Here is a 19,998-nt window from a genome sequence, read left to right as displayed (position 1 = left end):
AACTCTCTTTATCTGGCATCTGGACGTGATATCAACTGGACGGCTGTTCAGACCGTGATCACAGGACACACAGATATGTCTAACTCAGTCTCGTTCTCACCAGATGGGACTCGCATTGCGAGTGGATCAGTGGATTGCACTGTGCGACTGTGGGATGCAGCAACTGGGCAACCAGTAGGCGAGCCCTTGCTGGGGCACACCAAGTCAGTTTATACTCGCCAGATGGGACACACATCGTGTCTGGCTCGGCCGATAACACTATCCGGTTGTGAGATGTAAAAACCTGGCAGTCCATTGGTCAACCCTTATTAGGACACACTTCTTCAGTTTCATCGGTCTCATTATCGCCGGATGGGACTCACATCATTTCCGGTTCAGACGATAAGACGGTCCGGCTATGGGATACAGCAACGCGGCAGCCAGTTGGTGAACCCTTACGGGGGCACACTAGTGGGGTTTACTCAGTGTCGTTCTCGCCGGATGAGACTCGCATCATTTCTAGTTCAAACGACAAGACTGTCCAGCTGTGGGAAGCGGCAACAGAGCAGCCAGTTGGTCAGCCCTTGACAGGGCACGCTTGTTCAGTCTTATTAGTCTCTGATTGCTAGCTCGTTCATCGGGTTGTGCGGACTTGGTTCTTGCTACTGCTTTGACCGAAACACAAAAGATCGCTATAAAGTGGTCTTCTTCACTATCGCGTGCGCCCTGGCTGACCGTCATCCGGAGATGAGACACGCGTTAGCGCACGCAGTCAAGAATGAAACTGCGCTCAAGACTACAGCGGATGTCGTACAGTAGTGGCGGAAGCTTCTTATGGAACCGCTAGGGTAGCATTCTGAGTCACCTGTGGGGCCCGTCGTGATCGTGATCGACGCACTGGTTGAGAGCGGGCCGGCCGAGACACGATGCAACCCTCTTCGTATTCTTTCCGGTAAACTTCAGAACTCTGGTATTCCCCGAATCACAAAGCTCCCAAAGTACTTCCTATTTAATTGTCACCACTCGCCCGCTTTGCGACATTCAGAACATGCTTGCGGGCGCTCAACACATTCGAAGGATTTCTATGGACCAGAAGCCGCGGAACGCGATATCTACGCTTACGTGTCGAAGAAGTTGGAAGGGTTTTCATATTTTGGGTACAAAGAGTTTACAGCCCTCGCCCAGAAAGTTGATGGTCTTTTCGAATGAGCACGTCTTGCTTGCGAATCCATCGAAGCCCCCCCGCCTGGCTTATCTTCGGATCAGTCGTTCGATGTCATGGTGTCTTGACAGTTTATCTTTTGCAGAAGGCTATGGAACTCGACGCTGCTCAGATCAGGCGCTATCTCGACGTCTATCGTTCTAGTTCATCTGATAAGGGGTTCAATATTGCCTCGCATGATTTCTCCCTCCCCTGGGATGGTATAAATACCATGGACGGGAACCGCCGTCTCATTGCACTTTACTCGTTTGGCGTTATCCGCTTGTCGAGTTCTCTGGGCTCAGTTCAACATGTTCCTGATGGGCGCTGGATCGGTAGTCATCAGTTTGAGCATCGTTGCAGGCCGGGCGTTATACTCTCAACTCCGAGATGTTGCGGACGACGAATGGGACGGATGGGAAAAATGGGTGGGCGACAAAGTCTTGTGATCATTCAGCGCCTCTGCTGTAGGATCTGCCCTCGGATACCTGACGCACGTTATGTTACACGAGTATTTGAACGGTGTCGTCATACACCAAACCATGCTCTTCGCAGCCGCCATCTCGTCATCATCAGTCATGATAGCTACCATCCGCCCCACGATCGCCTTGAAACCCATCAAGTCACTCCCCATCTTCCCCATTCTGCACCCCTTATGTTTCGCAGCAAACTCATTCACAGTATGAGAAGACCACATCGTGCTCTTCTTATCTTATTCATCGTGTCCTCCGTCATCACAGGTTTCACAACTTCCACCTCACGGCTGCGCTACCGCATACTAGGATTTTTTGCTCTCTTTGCTATATGCGTGCGACTCATGGCTATGAGCACCATCTCCAGGGAGGAATAACACCCATACTGCACCGTTACCTAGTTATATATTCAATATGAACAGCTGCTACACGACAAATTATTGCACTCAATGAGTCACACGCATGTGTGGTCGGTTTGAAAAGAACGGTCTTCCGGTCGTCGCCGTCGCTTGCCACGTTGACGTATATTCTACTTTTAGCACAAGTCACTCTCTATTAGCTAATCATGCCACTGGCTGAGTCCAGCAGGTAGTACTGCTGTGTTCACCTCTCTTGATGTTGTCAAACAACATGATGTTAACCTCGCCAAGCTTTTGAAGCTTCTTGAAGTCGTCGGCGGGTGCTTTGACCTGCTTTCGTTGATGTTGATTATTTGCTTTAAGTCTTCTGTTAGCATCGAGCCATCATAGTCGACGACTGGCTTTGCAGTTTTGGATGTCCTGACTCTCCGGGATAAAGGTAAGTGCTTGCCTTCGCGTCTCGCGTCTGATTTCTCAGTCAATCACACAGGTACCTGTGCACCTCGAAAGCCTGGACCCATGAACTCTCCGTCAGACGCCAATGCGAACATTTGTTTCGGCCATCCTCTCGTCGACTCCCAGCCTCCAACGTTTGGACGACAATGATAGCCTATCGAATACCAGGGCAGGTGCTTATTTCTGCTTTGTGCTCCCGTCATAGCAATCCTCACGCAGTATGTATTATAAGCTACTACATATAATTCATTCACTTTTTCGCACTTTCTACATCGCCGCAATAAGTAAACCTCTGCACCCCTCTCCAGAGAGCTGGGCTGTCGAGAAGGACGATGAGGAGGAGGCAGATGTAGGGGGCGACTCGAGCTCCGAAGAGAGCATGAAAGATGTCTTTCAATAGCTCAGGACCTAGTTCGAAACGCAAATCCCGTCGGAAAGGCAACCACCCGCGTAAATTGCCCTCTCGCAGCACCATCCGCGTCCGCGTCTGCGTTAGAATATATCGCGCGGATGGATCATATCACGTTGCCCCAATCTCGATACACTCCACCTTTGCAGAGCTCACCCCGTCACTTAACCAGAAGCTATTTGCGCACAAGGAACGTGAGACACATAAACTGTACCTCAAGGAGAGGGGACGAGGTACGTCTTACCACTACACGCTTGCATGTGTCTTCTCACTGTTGTCAGAGCGTGTATTGGCGCCTACCGAGAGGCCAGCTGCCATCGTCATTCACCCGATTGGAGCAGGCTGGATACGACCAAGCGAACAGTCTGACTTTTCTCGGTGCAGAAGACATGATTTTCCTTATGAAATACGTTTATGAAAGTCAACTCCCTGGTCCAGCAGTAAGTCGTCCAGGAAAAATATCATGATCTGACTTGACCACACGCTTTCAGGCTGAGGAACCTACATTTGATGCATTCGACCTGGTCGACCTGACAGGCTGTAGTCTACCCACCATACCCATCGTCCTCCATCAAAACGCTAGCTCGATCGTGTACCTCAATCTCTCATGTAATCCAATGGCTGAAATACCCTACAGTCCTGCACGACCCCCCGCGATCTCAAATTGTGCAGCATGGCGATGAAGAAAGTGCCTCAGAGTGTTCGGCATTTCACCAGCCTACATCGACTCGACCTATCATGTAATCGCATCGTGGACTCGGAGGATGCTGGTCTCGACCGCATACCTGAGCTCTCAAGCTTGAGACTTCAGGATAACAGGATAGAGCAACCGCCCTGGTACAAGTTGCCAGAAGAATGCAGGAACCTTGTCAACCTACACTTACTTGACTGTCGAAGAAATAACATGTACGACATTTCCATCGCCTGCTACAAACTCTCTATGCTGATCATGATTCTGTTCACGCCCTTCATCTGTCCTTTGATCCCAGTTTGTCAGTTCTGGACGCCTCCAACGACGATGTCACGTTCCTTAAATTTCCTCCTAGCTCTCCACCGCAAATATCGCACACCCTCACACTACTCGATGTTTCCTACGCTAAACTTTCCTCTCTTGATACATTCGATTTCTCTCAGCTCGCTGCCCTTCAAACCCTGAAACTTGACCACAATGAACTCCGCACGCTCCCAGACTCCCTCGGCGATCTCTCCCATCTCGTACACCTTTCCAGTTGCAACAACAAACTCGTCTCTTTTCCCTCTACTATCGGCCTTCTTCAGCGCCTAGAAAATATTGATGCTCATAACAACGGCTTGACGGAGCTACCTGTATCCCTCTGGAATCGGGCATCGTTAGTCCATATCAACGTTGCCTCCAATCCGCTTGCTAGTTGGCATGATCCTCCTGGAGATAACTTGGATGCACCGGCGCCATCTGGAATAACTCTCGAGACCCCCTCATCATCATCAGTCGGTCACACTCCAAGAAAGCACTCAAATGCTACATACACCATGTCAATACACAACGTACCTGGTCGGGCGCTCCCGCCCCTCGTTTGCTCTCTTGAACGACTGTCAATCGGAGAGAATCGTCTGAGATCCCTCCGCTCACCATTCTCAAGGAGCTCCGCACGGCGTCCTCAATTTGTCCTTCAAGAACTGCCGCCTGCCTTCCTTCGCAATCTTCAGCAGCTAGAGACACTGTACCGTAGTGGCAACCAGTTAACGAGTATCCCCACTGAAGACCTCGTGAAAATGACCAGATTGTCGGTGTTGTTTTTGAATGGGAACAAATTCCAGACGCTCCCCGCTGAACTGGGCAAAATTCCCAGGTACAACATTCACAATTTGGAGTTTGATTGGAACTGGTATGTTTTGATCGTTTGAATGTAGACAAACGGATTATATGTTTTGTCCTCAGATCCGGAAAATTCACTTTCTCTCATCCCATCCCAGCCCCGGGAACGCCGCGAGGTGATGGATTACTCCTCGCGGATAACAATATCATCGTCCTACTTGGCCAAGAAGGCGCTGTCAATTCCATTGCCCGCGGGAAATTCTCTCTAAACTTCGACAGTGAGACAGAATACAGAAACATCGGCATATGCTCGTCGATCCTTACAATGCAGTGCATCGCACAGCTGCTGCTCATACCACAGGCCACGCTCTTCGGACAGATCATGTTGTTAGCCTCGCTTGCAGTCTCCTGGGCATACACCCCATGGTTGTCATCGTTCGATAAATCAGAGATCCAGAGGAGGCTGCTGGTGGATGTAGTCCTCAAGCGGCCGCTGATGACGAAATATATGTTGGGCACGCGCACTACCATGGCGGTCTTCGTTCTACTAGCATTGAATCCACTGAACTAATTAATATGTACATATTCCCCATGTGGGGGAGTTATGATTTTTGCGACACTGATTGCCAATATCATCCGATCCGATGCATGTATTACGCGTTCGTCACCTTAAACAAAGAAAAAAATTCAGTGGTTGAGAAGCGAGTTGAATCTTTGGACGTGAATAATCGTACGCGCGGAGGCGAACCGATTTGAAAGCGGCGAAAAATGAATACAGCATTGTACTAGTGTACAAGAAGTTCACATAATTTTCATGACGCAACAATGCAGCTGTCTAGGAAGGCCACAAATGAGTCCGAGACCCTAAAAAAAATAACCCAGCCTAGCCTAGCTTTGGCGCGCTTAAACCAACCAACTAACTAAACGGAGCGACGATCTCAGTTTTTTTTTTTTGAAAAGCGAGTCTATTATGTAACAACCGACACTATCTAGCCTTACATAAACGCTTATACCTAGGCGGGGGCTCTGTGTTGATAGGTGTTGATTACGTTCGACCCGATCATTCTGTCTACGTTCAGCCTTTGGGAGATGGCGTGTGTCCATCTCGTGGTAACGTTATTCTCGGAATGTTCTATTCCTCTGATCGCTCTCTCGCACGATCTTAGTTTTAGTATGACTTGGGCAATGGGCGCTGAACCTAACCTACCGTGGCACCGACATGCATTCAAATTTCAGATCTCGCTTCAGGACGACGGCAATGTGCCAGGCCTTTTGCAGCCTCGATTCAGTCCCCCAAAATTTGCGTTTAATGTCCGTGCACACGACAGGAAGACATACATACTACGTGATAAGCTAAGTGCGTCAAAATCGGACTGTCGGATGTGCACACTGCAATGACCGACTTTAAAATCCAGAGTGCGGAGGCGCAATGGAATTGTCTTCACCACGCCCCCTTCTCCTTCCCCTCTCTAAATTTCCACAGCTGCGGCTGCTGCACGTTCTCCAGCTCGTTCATTTCAACACTACCGTTGTAACAACTCTCGCAATGGAATATCCAGACGAGGTCGATAATGTGGTCCAACTTACCCTTGATCAATTCGTCGGCCAATCACAGGATATGTTCACACACGTGCATGACGATCTTCAGTCAGAGATCGATTTTATTCGTTTCGCATTGGCAGGTAGGGTTGGGCCGGAAGCAGACGAGGAAGTCGATCAGTGCCGCATCAGCCTGAATGCCCAACAAGGCATTCCCCCTCTTCCCCCTCGCCCTGAGACCACTATCACTCGTGACATCGATTCGGTCATTGGAGTGTCAACTTCGTTGCCTTATACAACGTCATTATCGGTCTGGCCCGTCCCTCCCTTTAAAGAGACATTAACCAAGGATAATCACGTCAAGAGTCGCGCATACGATGCCGAGGTGAGACGCATCTCATCAATTCAATGGTAATAGTAACGGATCCTAACCACATTAAACCAGGGTAACGAGATCCAAGTCTCCATGCACAAAATTCCGAATATTCCCCTGGGAAAAGTGGAACAGCGACACGTCGTCTGGATTTTTTTCCCTAGACTTTACACCGCAGCGTCTGAAAACCCATCGTGGGTGGGATTGTCCCAAGAGGATTTCGCTCTTATATACGACCGTTGCATTCGTCCCATAATGACACAATATCTGCCTCAAACTAGAGACAGATGGCCCACATCTTACAATTCCGCATTAACCCATGCTAGAAGTGCTAGAGAATGTTTAGTCCTTCATAACAAATATACACACCTGTATAGATGCTTGATGCTGCAGAGATGAGCTCTTCCTCCTTATATTTTGACGTGCCTGCAATGATGTCGTTGAGTGCGTCGGGCACCATTCCCCGCATCTCAGCACCGTCAAGCTTTGTGTCATGTTCGTTATAAGCAGGATACGATGCAACAGATAAACGTACGATAGAACTGTGTGCCTGTCGGAAAGGAACTTTGTCCTAGCATCCCTCGCCCATCGTTTGAAAGCCATTCCAGGGAACCAGTCCGGTAAATACAATACTGAGATATTCAATAAGATTGTGTGTGGTCAGAAAAATATGCTTTACCTAGGGGCACAGTATCAGCAAGCCAGCGTCTGGCAGGCCGCAAAGCTTGTTGGGTGTGAACAGAAATTTCGTCCCCCAGTTTGAGTTCATGATCTTCTACTTTTGTCCCGCGTGTAAATCGAGTAATGAAAGACCAAGATACCTTGGTATTCATAGAAAGACGTCACTAAGTGACCGTGGTGTTAGATAGAATCCGCACCTTCGAATATGCTGCTTGAATAGTTCTGGAGATTGTGCCATCTCCAGCATTAAGCTGGTAGCCCCTTCTTCAAGGACCGGGCCCCAAGACCTTTGTGCCTTTGGATTGAAAGCAGCTTGAAGGAGCACCCGAGCCTTCTTCTGCCTGTCAGTATGGTCCATGAATGCGATATTGTAGTGAGAGCCACCATTGACCAAGTCGGACGGCGGGCATAAAGCGTGGACTTCGTTTCCAACAGGTCCATGGCCGCAAGGATAAGTTCACTCAGTTCTCATCACCACGACCCACTATGCAGCGCCCCTCGTTTACTCTCTTGAACGACTGTCAATTGGAGAGAACCGTCTGAGATCCCTCCGCTCACCATCCTCAAGGAGCTCCGCACGGCGTCCTCAATTTGTCCTTCAAGAACTGCCGCCTGCCTTCTTTCGCAATCTTCAGCAGCTAGAGAAACTGTACCGTAGTGGCAACCAGTTAACGAGTATCCCCACTGAAGACCTCGTGAAAATGACCAGACTGTCGGTGTTGTTTTTGAATGGGAACAAATTCCAGACGCTCCCCGCTGAACTGGGCAAAATTCCCAGTCTGACCATCATTGATGCCAGCAGTAACTTGTTAAGGTACAACATTCACAATTGGGAGTTTGATTGGAACTGGTATGTTTTGATCGTAGATGACTGGTTCGCTCACGGCGCCGGTAGGAATTTCAATTGTAACTTGAAGTACCTCAACCTATCAGGGAATAAGAAATTGGATCTTAAGCAGAACAACGGTGGAAAGCGAGTGGTGGTCTCGACTATCTCAGCTTCGTGTTTTCGGGTTGATGGATGTCATGGCCACTTTTCTTCCCAATATTCCCGAAGACTCTGATGAACGACGTGTTCGCACTTCTCAGACGGAAGTCAACTGAATGTCATATGGCATTGCCGACACCATTGGGAGGGATAGGTACCTAACCACTCTCGATCTCGTCCTGTGCCCACAGCAATTCGTATTCACAATAACCTTTTGCGACGACATCTTTGAACTCGTGGTGGTTACGTTGTCAAGACGGAAGGCGATGCATTCATGTGCTCCTTTCCGACCACCCTTGCCGCGACGTGGTGGTGCCTCATCGTGCAGCTGAAACTTCTTCGCGAACTCTGGCCGCTGGAGATATTAGAGTGTCCCGAAGGTAAAGAGGTGTATGATGGGCATAGACAACTTCTTGCACGTGGACTTTCAGTGTGCATGGGGTCCACTGCGATAACCCAGTGTGCGAACCAGATCCTATCACCGGTCAGATGGACTACTTTTGGCCCATGGTCATTCGGGCCGCTCGTATCAGCGAGATCGCACTGGGTGGGAAAATTATGTGCAGCGCCGACGTCGTTCGTGACATGAATGCCAAGATCTTCGAGAATGGCCAGGACACAGAGTATTCAGAGTTTCAGCCAACACAAACTATCGAGGCGATCCGGCAGATGCTGATAGCCCTTGTCCCTGCCGTGGAAGTGAAATTGAAGGGGTTGGGGACTCCGGAGATGATTTCCCCCGTCTACTCAGCAGCCCTCTCAGGCCGTCAGGATTTAGATGCATCTGGGTCGCATTTGAATTGTGATTTCTATCTCCTTTTCATTCCTCGGTTGCATCACTGTCCTGCATTTGCATTCAACCACGTATATATTACCTGCACGCCCTTGTTACGAGTATCAATGGTCTGTACAACTTTTATACCAGTTCATCTCGACACTACCGAGGGTGAATGACATTCATTCGGACATACAGTTAATCGTGAATAACCTGTGCTGATTTTCTGGACTACGCCTTAAATATGAGTGTTATTCCACAACGACCTCACTACGAAGTCGGCGGGATCAGGACTTTGGACAGTCGCAAGTTCCACGCTGGATATGAATTGAACTGACGGATTGCAATGAGCTATGCGATAACGATATCGGGCAATCAGGCTTACCAGTGCGATCGATACCAGGAATGAGGCAGTAACCATTTGAAGGAAGCCCAGTCGTGGGATCAAAGAAGTACCCAACCGTCCCTGAAGGGTGATCAAGCCACGTCCAAGCACCCACGCCACCCTTGGCAGATAATGTGAACTGCGATTACAGCGATCTGTGGGTCGATGAGGTTGGAATAGGCGAGCGAGACCGGAGTGAACCAATGTACAAAATATTCGTCAGCACAGGCTGTTCGTACCGGAATTTGGAAACAGAAAGGGCATACGTAGTACTCGCCGCTGGTCACAAGTTTCATATCCACAATAGCGGTCACGTTCATCAGGAGCCAGATGTCATTGTCATTGTGACCATGGGGCAGAATAGCGTCGAGGCCGGTTCCCTCGTAGATAAGCGAGTTGTCCAGAGTCGGGATGGAGAATGGCGTGGTCATCGAGCTGATCACATTTCCACTCCAGTCATGCCAATGCAATTGTGCGGTGCTGTTGACCGTCTCCCAGCGGTCAGACGTAGCGAATATGACGAGCGTCTCATTCCCTGGCAACTAGAAGGGATTGATGATGACAGGGGAGTAGACAGTCGCCAAACCATACTGAAGAATTTTCCATCTTCCAGAGTATTCAAAAGCTGACCAGCTGACACCCTGTCAGATGTCGTTCAGGTGCCAAACGGAAATTAAGGAATCTGTGAATTTACTGATGCGGGGCTGCGCCATTACTTATGCAAACCGCTGTAAGCTCAAACATAAGAAAATGGATCTAATTTTTTTAAGTGCAGTGTTCTTACTGGTTCTGGACTTGAATTGGACTTTTTCACGCTTTCGGCGACTCTGACCTCGTTTAAGGGAACATTCAAAATTTTAACAGTATAAATGATCACATTTAGTAGAGCAGAATTATATTCTTCTACAGTTCGCACGGCTACAATATCTTGAAGTCTCATCAAGTCACTGATGTTTGCTCGGCCTGATGAGGGCGATGAAGACGAAGCAGGCTCCGAGGCGGAGGATTAAACTTTCTCATCATGGACTTCACATTGATTTATGCTAGCGTTCGTTGCATACTCACACTTTAGTATCGACTTCTAGTACATATCGTTTGGCCTACTAGTACTTTGCGGACTTCATACGATGTTCATCATCATTACATATCGGTACTCGTGCTTTTGTACCGACCTAATGTCCTTTATCCGAATAACACCATTACCACGTCGTCTCTTGACTTACAGCTTAAGCCCAGTTTTCTTGAAATATGAAATTCCACCCGTCAGCTGATGCCAGTTTATCTATCAATGGGTTGCCTCATAGATCTCATTTGACAAAACACTGATGAGAAATGGAATTCATTGGAACAACTGTCACAGTCTAAGTGCTTCGAAGGGTGTAGGTAAGAGATAATCAGAGAATCATAGAGAGATGTCAGACCTCCGAGGAAACTAGTGATCGTATCAACAAGAGACATAACAAAAGAAGACTCAGGGAGACATTACAACGTACCCTATTTGCGAGATCGCTGCCGTTGCACGCGATCGTTGGAAGAAAATCTAGCAGAATGAACAGGTCCCGAGCCGAATGAGACAGGGTTGAATTTCACTGGGCGAGGGCGGGGTCGAGGTCGAGGTGTGTCAGACTTGCACAGGTCCCTGCTAACTGCTGCCCTTGAGGAAGAGGACATTGGAACCGAATTCTTCTTGGTGAAGGTGTCATAAAACGACGGGGTCTGGTGAACGTGCAGGGAGCGTTGCTCCTCGTGTTCCACAGTCAAGCGGCTGTCATGGCCGCCGCCGTCATTCCAGTCGTGGTTTCTGTCATCATTCCAGTCCATCTCACAGTCAGGAGCAGTTAATGCCTCCTCAACACTGCAGCGCAAGCGGCCACCCTGAACGCCCGCAAGTTGTTCTGGCTGAGCATCGATAGGTGGACTGAGACCAGTGGATAGATGGTGCGGGTAGGAGTGTGGAGATGTAGAGGAAGAAAGGTTGGGAGAAGGCTGAGGGAAGCGTGAGGGTGACTCGGAGACCGATGAATCGCCGTGATCATCCTTGAACTCTACTACCGCCGAGTTGTCCTTGGGTGTGGACGATGGGGAGGATGACTGAGTCTCGTCTAACTGGAGCGGCACTATAGCTTTGCTGGTTGTACCAGCCGCCTGCAGACCGGTGGATGGATGGTGCGGGTAGGAGCATGGAGATGTAGAGTGAGAGCAATCAAGGTTGGGAGAAGGCTGATGGAAGGCAGAAAGTGACTCAGAGAGGGATGAATCGCCATGATCATCCCTGGACACCACTACTGCCGAGTTGTCCTTGGGTGCGGACGATGGGGAGGATGACTGAGTCTCGTCTAACTGGAGCGGCACTATAGCTTTGCTGGTTGTACCAGCCGCCTCCTTGCTTGTGATGGTGGACGGCTGTGGCTGCATGCCCTTGCATCGTTTGTGCGAGGTGCCCTCAGACTCGTCATCTGTGTCGACCGTCAGGGACATTTCATCCCTTCCCTTACCCTTACGCTTCATGGCAGATTTGGCAAGGATTGCGGTCTTGACGGTGGTTTTGGTACGAGGTTTCTTTTTGCTCGTTTTTTTCCTTACAATGGGTTCGAAGTCGACGTCCACAGGGTCACCATCATCAGGGCAATCATCCAACTTTGATAGACCGACAGAGATCAAATCTCCCATGGCGTCACCATCGCCATCAAAGATGCCTCCTGCAAAAATAGTCTTTAGCCAAGCCCTAGGCAGACACGGCAGGTACACACGGAATTCCTTGGGAGCACCAACAAATTCATCATGCATCGCGCCTTTCGAGAATGAGATGTTGTTGAGAAAGACATCTGCGGTCTTCAAGGCAATGGCTCGGTAGATATGCACCTCTTTGACCTGAGGATGACGGTAGATCCGCCCACGTAACTGTCGATCGTCCTGTTCTGACCAAAGCGTATCCTATCACAATGATCAACTGCATTTAGCATGCGAGCGCTTATGATAATGTACGCACCATAACTATCATTATATTACTGCAGGCCAAATTTAAGCCTACCGTCCCCACGCCTGACAAAATCAAGACGCGCGCTCCGTTGGGCCGTGCAGATAATCTAAACTGGTCCAAAATGACCTTGCGTTTCCTCATGGGGGTCTGGCCATTAAGTTCCAGCGCATGTATGCCATTAAGGTCTAAAATCTGGAAGGTAGTATTAAACCAAAAGATTGCAGGAGTCAAGCATGAAACATACATCCACAATGGCATGATTAGATGTGACGAAGGCCGAGAATACTATAATTCGGTCCGGCTCATCTGGGCTGGTATTGCCAGCCGTGAATGCCGGGTTAGGAACTAGGTTGCGACCGCTCTCATCCATCATCAATGGCTGGCGACCGTCAGATTCCAAATGGTACTTAAGAAGTTTAGCCAGAACGTCCAACTTCATACTTTTGGTATCAGGGCTGGTGTGCCATTCTTCCAAGGATTTCGGTTTTGTCCAAGACCGTTCCTCAGTTGGGTTCATATGCGGATGAAGGATAGATCGTCGAAATTCGACGTAGAAATTCTACACAGCAAAAAATCGGTACTTAGATGACAGCTCCGTGACGAAGAGCAATAGACCTCACCTTGCTCATACCCACTATGGGACATTCATCCAAGTATCCCCGTGCAATACACCTTAGATTGTCCATCTCCCAGTCAAGCAGCTTGATTTTCAAGCTATGGTCATGATATGGAGGGAGACCTAGAATTTTTTTGCCTGTATTGTCAGTGGAGTCCAAGGTACGAAGAATGATGGCAGGGGAGAACCACTCTCGCATCCGGCCCATCCATCGTTTCATTGCGGGCAGGTATTCTTCTTCAGCAGCCTCGGGATTGTGATTGCCCACAAAGACAGCTCGCAGTATCGATCCCTCAACCCCCGCCTCTCTCTGCGCCTTACGATCCCTCCGCTGAGCCGCTGCCAATTCTCGGTTCATAGCTTTGAGCTGTGTTATATCTTTGAATCGTTGAAGGCCAAGCAATTGACCCATAATCCAAAGATCCTGGCGCCCATCAGAAGCGATGTTAGCCACTATGTCAGTGACACCAGTGATGTCACTGGCTTACCGACGGTTTTGTGGTGACTGGCGTTGCAGTCATGGCAACCATTGAGTGAGACCTCTCTTGAAGTCCTCGAGCTGCGGTGTGGACCTTGTTGTATTTGCGTGCACAATGAGCTTCGTCAAATAGCGTCACATTGTATTCTCGGCCGAATAGGGTATTGGGACTTGTCCGTTCAAAGCGAGGGCTAGCTATTGGCTGCCCGTAGCTGTCCCTATCGCCTTCAATAAAAACGGTGCCTGCATCGTCGTGTGCCGCCTGTTCAACAATACAATGATTTTATATTCCGCTAGTCTTCCGCAGCAAGCACTTACATTTGTCGTAGTCAGGATAATGCGTCGTATTGGAGGTTGCTGGCACTTGGACCAAGCTATCGTCCACCACTGTGACCGTGCTGTATATTTGCCCGCGTAGGGAAGAACGTCGAACGTGGCTCGCCTTAGATACCGTTGTATTTCACTCATCCATTGATGTTGCAAGTTGGGAGGACACATGATCACAACGGGTAAATCTGGTATGTTGCCCCCAGTCTTCTTGTATGACCGTTGAGCTTTGGGGCATCAGCGCATGCAGCGTTTCCAGATGATGTCAAACGCATTACTTACCAAATTTGCCAGGGAACTTTCCGTGTTTCCTGTGATGCTCCCTGTAGTGCGCCAGGCATGCGATCAATCCGACAGCCTGCATGGTCTTGCCAATGCCAACGCCATCCATCAGCATCACCGGTTCACCTTCCAACACCCTGTCAATCAGCCGCACAATGCCGACTAGCTGGTGCCACCGAGGCGATAGGATCTGAGCCGGACTCGTCGGATCATCAAGCCATAGCTGACCTTCTTCGCTCCAAGGGTCAATGGTAGCATCGGGATCGGATCGTGTCTGAAAAAAAGGGAGTCTCTTCTCTGACAAGCCCAGTTGCTCCCAGAGGTCATCCTCATTGCACTTGTCGTATTCCTCTACACCACTCTTCCAGTCGCTCACATCAATGTTATCCTTGAAATCTATCACCACCTCATCACCTTCAAGGGGCACCATCGCAGCCAGCGTAGTTTCAATCAGCAGTTCAAGCTCCTTAACCTCCTTTTCAGTTGCCAATTTGTCGAGCGCCTCCCGAAGAGGTTTAGGTAGCCCTAAAATAACGCCTTCAGTCACTGCGTACATGCCAGTCGGATATTGACCCACTCACGTGCTATGGATTCTGCCTTAGTGGGGTCTTTCTTGGCAGCGGCCAGCAAGGCATCAACTTGTTCACGACGCGCATTTAGTTTATCGACCGTGCCCTGGTCCTTGAATACGCTAAGAAGTGTGACCAATGATTCTAGTTTCTTCAGGTAGGCGCGAATCCTGACTAATGTGGGTTTTGAATTTGCAGCCGTCATGGCTGCACTACGGTTAGCCCACCGCCCTAACTGACTAGTCTGCCCCGCTTACCTAGCCACTGCTCTTCAACTTCCTGAGCCTTCTTCTCGATACTGTTGGCCTGCCTTTTGACAACCTTCCGATATCTGCTCCATGTCAATACCAACACCATGGTGATAAACGTCATGATAGTTGGCATAACGAAGGATCCGTCGGTGAATGCATCGTCACCGAACAATGCGTCGGCCAATTTGACGGAAACCGCCTGCTTCGCCTGTGCAGCTTCCATCGTCGGAAACTAAGTGCACGACTGTGTCATATTAGGAGGTTGACGGATTGGCACATAACTCACATCATCCGCGTTCTTGCAATTCATCCTTGCCATAACATCGTGTGGCTCACAACCGCTTTCTTGCAAGATATTGTCAACCAGTGTATTGATCTTCCATTTAGCCCATGACGTTTTAACCCAGGCGTTCCACGAGGAACGACCTTCATGGTCATTGTCCTTCCACTTCACAGCATAGTGTTCCACAGGGTCTTCGGCCATCTTACAATTGTTCATGAAGGTTTCGACTGCCTGAGCCTGACCTATCGTCCATTCAGCGACATGGGTTACTGTGCCCTCACCACGGTCGTACGTCCACGGGTCGCCAAAAACGTTTGTCAGAGACTGCCATACTGGATTGGACCATGGTAGCGCCGGATCTGCTATCCAGAGTTGGATTAGAGCAAGAGGGAGTGGAATAGCTGGCATCTTGGACAGGAATTATGAGCGCTTGAGCGATAGCCTTTTCATGACTCTGCGTATCCCACGAAGCTACTATTCGGTACGTACATGATGGCAGGGCCATCTGCCAGATGCCGGCAAAATTGTAATGTTTAGCAAGCCTCTGAGCAGTGAGCATGCAAAACTGTTCATAGACTAAAAAATTTTCAACTTAGCGCGCCACAATACGATCGTGCGAAAGAGCCAAACAATTACAGAAAGTCAAATTTCCGGCAGTCTCCGTCCGGCTGCGTGCGGGTCTGTCCAAATCCGTGACGCTGCCATCACAATTCAAAAACTAAATAAGGCAAAGCGACAATGCTGAAAATAAGAGGGCATCTGGGAATCCGAATTTGCGGGTCCGTCTGTCCGGGTCTGTCCGGCATGCAAATCATAGTACAAATAACGAAGTACAAGTCTAAGTTAAAAAAAAAAGGCACATATGTCGGAAATTTCCAGAGGTGCCTTGCAAGTATTCTATATTGGGACACTATTTAGGTAGTATTGGAAGTAAATTCCCAGGGGGTGACTTACTTGCAAGTGTACCTAGAGCGCGTTGATTCCAATAGGGACGTTCAAAGCTGTTTTTACGAGCCGTTTTCGACGCCGTTTCCAAATTTGATTTCGACTGTCTGTGGAAAACGAACTGATTTCGACAACCTGCTATTTTCGTTCGGCATCAACGGCACGGACTCTGAAATCCGGTGTTATCCGACTGCCGAACAACTTGTGCGCTGGCTGTGCTGGGTGCCGATGACGACGACAAGGGTGTTACTGGAGACGCGCCTCGCTGCTGCGCAGAACTCCGCAATGGCAAAGGCGAGCAAATGCCGCCCTCCGAATTCCCGTGCTAAGTCCACAGGCACTGACGCGAAGGAGAACTTAGATCCTCACGCTGTTGTGACTGCAACAGCAGACAAAAGAAGGACTGTTCTTGTAGCGTGAGTTGTCCAGTATTATTATGCACTCTACTACTGACTATTTTATGAGCCAGTTGGTCTAAACCCGAGAATCACCACCTTACAGACTCGTTACTCACTCTCATTGAGGAGAGTAACACCTATCGAAAGGCATTTGGATTCGCGTTGCTCCCCGGTAGTGGCAAGGTTGCTTCAACTGGAAACCGGCCTGCAAATCTCTACCGGCAATTGGCTACAGCCCTTTTTCTCGATCACGAGGACTCACCATGGAAGGATGTAGGCCTCAATGACCTTGCAGAAGCTGTCAAGAACCGTGTGGCGAAGTACATATTTTTCTTCAATTCAATTTTGTATCGAAAGCTTACAGTTATGTATACAGTGGACTGCGCAAGGCATTCATCAAGCACCGTGATTCAATGTCACAGACTGGTCAGGGTTTGATTGATGCTGATCGCGAGGATGAGATAACTTTTGGCAGCGAGATTTTTAATGCATGGGGTATGATTTAGCAAGTGTCCGTGATGAGTGCTAATACCTCTTTCTGACACAGACCAAGTGAAGAAAAAATTTCCGTGGTACAAACGGATGAATGCCTTGTATCGCGAGAGTCCTGCTGTAGACCGCTCTGCTTTGGCTAACAGTGCATCTCAACTCGATCTAAGTGTTCTCAATTGTTCGCAGGTGGGTAGTATTATGTCATGCCTTCGAGTACACTTCAGATACTATTGCAATGTTGTAGACTATGGATGATGACGAGATACCAATTGAGTGGCCTCGCTCGCCAACTCCCGAGCATACGAACAATGATGACAAATCAAGTATTGTCTTCACTCCTCCCTCTACACCTGCCTCGCGTGCTAAGCCAGAGCCACCTTCTGTCCGTCGTGCGAGTGGCCAGAAACGAAAGTCGATGCACAGCCATATCGAGGACCTTACCACCTCCCTTGGTGAATTGAGGGTGAAAGTTGCTCGAGTGCGAGAGCGAGAACATACTCTGCGAGCCCAGGCAAAGGAAGACCGAAAAAAGGCTGAGTTTGATTCTCGCCTCCAGTTTAAGGCTGCCGAAGCTGAACGACAGCGTGCACATGAGCTCGCTATGCTTGAACGGCAAATTGAACTCGAACGTTTGCGAGCTCAACCTAACTTTGCCAGTTCCTCGTCTGCAGGCCTTCGTCAGAGTGACCCCCCCCACTCTGGACCATCGATTCCGTGGGCCATTGATCCATCTCTTTGTTAGCTTGTTTTTTGCCTACTATTGTGTGTTCTTCGCAATTATCATCCTCTCCTTTCGAGTTCCACTCTTTTCTACCACTACTGATTAATATCCAGCCATTCAAGTAAATTCTCTTTCAGTTATGAGACCCCCTAGGATCCACCTAGGATCGATTTTTCTTAGTTTTTGATTATCACTCAGGTACCAGATGTGGGAGTCCAGGACTCCCACTGTGTGCAGGCCTCAAACCCCCTGAGTACCAGATGTGGGAGTCCAGGACTCCCACTGTGTGCAGGCCTCAAACCCCCTGAGTACCAGATGTGGGAGTCCAGGACTCCCACTGTGTGCAGGCCTCAAACCCCCTGAGTACCAGATGTGGGAGTCCAGGACTCCCACTGTGTGCAGGCCTCAAACCCCCTGAGTATCAAATGTGGGAGTCCAGGACTCCCACCATGTACAGGCCTCAAACCCCCTGAGTATCAAATGTGGGAGTCCAGGACTCCCACTGTGTGCAGGCCTCAAACCCCCTGAGTACCAGATGTGGGAGTCCAGGACTCCCACTGTGTACAGGCCTCAAACCCCCTGAGTATCAAATGTGGGAGTCCAGGACTCCCACTGTGTGCAGGCCTCAAACCACCTGAGTACCAGATGTGGGAGTCCAGGACTCCCACTGTGTACAGGCCGCAATACCATGTGTATCAGATATGGGAGTCCCACCATGTGCGGGCTTCAAATCACCTGAGTACCAGATGTGGGAGTGGTACTCAGGTGATTTGAGGCCTGCACATGGTGGGAGTCCTGAACTCCCACATCTGGTACTCAGGGGGTTTGAGGCCTGCACACAGTGGGAGTCCTGGACTCCCACATCTGGTACTCAGGTGGTTTGAGGCCTGCACACAGTGGGAGTCCTGGACTCCCACATCTGGTACTCAGGGGGTTTGAGGCCTGTACACAGTGGGAGTCCTGGACTCCCACATCTGGTACTCAGGGGGTTTGAGGCCTGTACATGGTGGGAGTCCTGGACTCCCACATCTGGTACACATATCTGATACACATATCTGATACACATATCTGATACACATATCTGATACACATATCTGATACACATATCTGATACACATATCTGATACACATATCTGATACACATATCTGATACACATATCTGATACACATATCTGATACACATATCTGATACACATATCTGATACGGCCTGTACACAGTGGGAGTCCTGGACTCCCACCATGTGCAGGCCTCTTCTTACATAATCCTGCCTGTTGTATATTTTCCCATGCGATGTGTATGAATTTAATTATATGGAGTCATTAATGGGTCTCAGAGTAACCACATGCTGTGACAAAAACTTCGGCACTACACGGCAATTTCGGCAGCTTTGAACTTTGACATACCGCGATGATTGGACTTACCATCTACACTATGGTGCTGTTCACTTATGTGCCGCTACATTTGTGCAAACTTTCTGTCTTGTAAAAACACTTAGATTAATGATAGGAACATATTGTCAAGAGCGATTTTGCATAGCATTAAATTTGAGCGAGATAAATTTTCGGACATGACCCAAATTGGCGGTGACCGGTAAAATCAGTCGAAAAGACATGCTACAGTCTCCAGACCACGTCTATGAGACTTGTACTTCCTTGAGCTGAACTCCTTGACCTGCAACTGTGCTTTTTTCGTCTCCAGACCTGACCGATAAGCATCCATCCACCTGTGCATCCGATGCTCCATAACCGGATTGTGCTGAGACGTACAGAAGCCATAGCTTTCGGCAAGTTGGTTTTGAGTGTTGCGCAGCCTCGCTGGATATAACTGGAGCAGTAGCAGTATACAGTTGAGCTTGTCAGGGCGAGTCTTGCACGAGCGGCTGCCTCTTTATGGTACTTTCGGGCCATTGAATGAAGATTGAAATATAAAACTTTCGTCTGTACATAGTATACTAATGTCTCGCAACTCACAAAACGACGTTGATGCCTGGTATACTAACATCGAAGCTGCGCCTGCCATTTTGAGCAATGGGTTAGGGTTGGAACTTTTTGGCCATCGATTTGGCGGTTGCCCCAAAGTAGCGGCGCATAAGTGAACAGCACCATAGATGTGGCTCTTCACTGTGTCCCACAGCGCATCATGGCAGGAGTCGCGACTGGTTGTGGATGTGGATCTCGAGGTCGCCCAGTGAAGCGTGGTAGCCATGGACTGATAGCTGATTCATCTGCTCCTCCCAGTGCCA

At 49.1% G+C, this 19,998-nt stretch overlaps 5 protein-coding genes across 5 annotated transcripts; 3 read left to right on the top strand and 2 right to left on the bottom strand.

Annotated features, from left to right (window-relative positions):
• Positions 1-1,438: 1,438 nt before the first annotated feature.
• On the top strand, positions 1,439-5,243 carry HD556DRAFT_1496114 (uncharacterized protein; the record flags this gene model as incomplete). Its single annotated transcript, XM_041308888.1, has 10 exons — positions 1,439-1,608; positions 2,403-2,451; positions 2,503-2,602; positions 2,754-2,817; positions 2,874-3,110; positions 3,159-3,317; positions 3,369-3,467; positions 3,515-3,783; positions 3,867-4,727; positions 4,796-5,243. The coding sequence occupies exons 1-10, from the start codon at positions 1,492-1,494 to the stop codon at positions 5,241-5,243; spliced, it is 2,403 nt and encodes an 800-aa protein (XP_041156042.1). The 5' UTR covers positions 1,439-1,491.
• Positions 5,244-5,845: 602 nt separating this feature from the next.
• Positions 5,846-9,207, top strand: HD556DRAFT_1496111 (uncharacterized protein; the record flags this gene model as incomplete). The annotated part of the gene is made up of 5 exons (XM_041308887.1): positions 5,846-6,029; positions 6,088-6,596; positions 6,657-6,778; positions 7,834-8,115; positions 8,685-9,207. 5 exons carry the CDS (start codon positions 5,846-5,848, stop codon positions 9,205-9,207), a joined length of 1,620 nt encoding a protein of 539 aa, XP_041156041.1.
• A 59-nt stretch (positions 9,208-9,266) lies between these two features.
• HD556DRAFT_1496109 (uncharacterized protein) lies at positions 9,267-10,081 on the bottom strand (the record flags this gene model as incomplete). Its single annotated transcript, XM_041308886.1, has 3 exons — positions 9,563-10,081; positions 9,414-9,534; positions 9,267-9,361 (listed from the first exon to the last, which is right to left on the bottom strand). The coding sequence occupies exons 1-3, from the start codon at positions 9,842-9,844 to the stop codon at positions 9,267-9,269; spliced, it is 498 nt and encodes a 165-aa protein (XP_041156040.1). The 5' UTR covers positions 9,845-10,081.
• Positions 10,082-10,907: 826 nt separating this feature from the next.
• HD556DRAFT_1447539 (P-loop containing nucleoside triphosphate hydrolase protein) lies at positions 10,908-15,607 on the bottom strand (the record flags this gene model as incomplete). The annotated part of the gene is made up of 11 exons (XM_041307289.1): positions 10,908-12,112; positions 12,164-12,347; positions 12,403-12,585; positions 12,638-12,952; positions 13,014-13,433; positions 13,498-13,749; positions 13,806-14,041; positions 14,097-14,621; positions 14,678-14,872; positions 14,923-15,148; positions 15,203-15,607. The coding sequence occupies 11 exons, from the start codon at positions 15,605-15,607 to the stop codon at positions 10,908-10,910; spliced, it is 4,146 nt and encodes a 1,381-aa protein (XP_041156039.1).
• An 822-nt stretch (positions 15,608-16,429) lies between these two features.
• HD556DRAFT_1529800 (uncharacterized protein) lies at positions 16,430-17,892 on the top strand (the record flags this gene model as incomplete). The annotated part of the gene is made up of 5 exons (XM_041309430.1): positions 16,430-16,560; positions 16,614-16,862; positions 16,919-17,037; positions 17,090-17,220; positions 17,279-17,892. 5 exons carry the CDS (start codon positions 16,430-16,432, stop codon positions 17,774-17,776), a joined length of 1,128 nt encoding a protein of 375 aa, XP_041156038.1. The 3' UTR covers positions 17,777-17,892.
• Between the last annotated feature and the right edge of the window lie 2,106 nt (positions 17,893-19,998).

The sequence above is a fragment of the Suillus plorans genome, assembly GCF_016647745.1.
Source record: "Suillus plorans strain S12 chromosome Unknown HD556scaffold_64, whole genome shotgun sequence".
In the NCBI taxonomy this organism is placed as follows: Eukaryota; Fungi; Basidiomycota; class Agaricomycetes; order Boletales; family Suillaceae; genus Suillus; species Suillus plorans.
The sequence above is the reverse complement of the archived record's forward strand: the minus strand, read 5'-3'. Positions and strand labels throughout refer to the sequence as shown.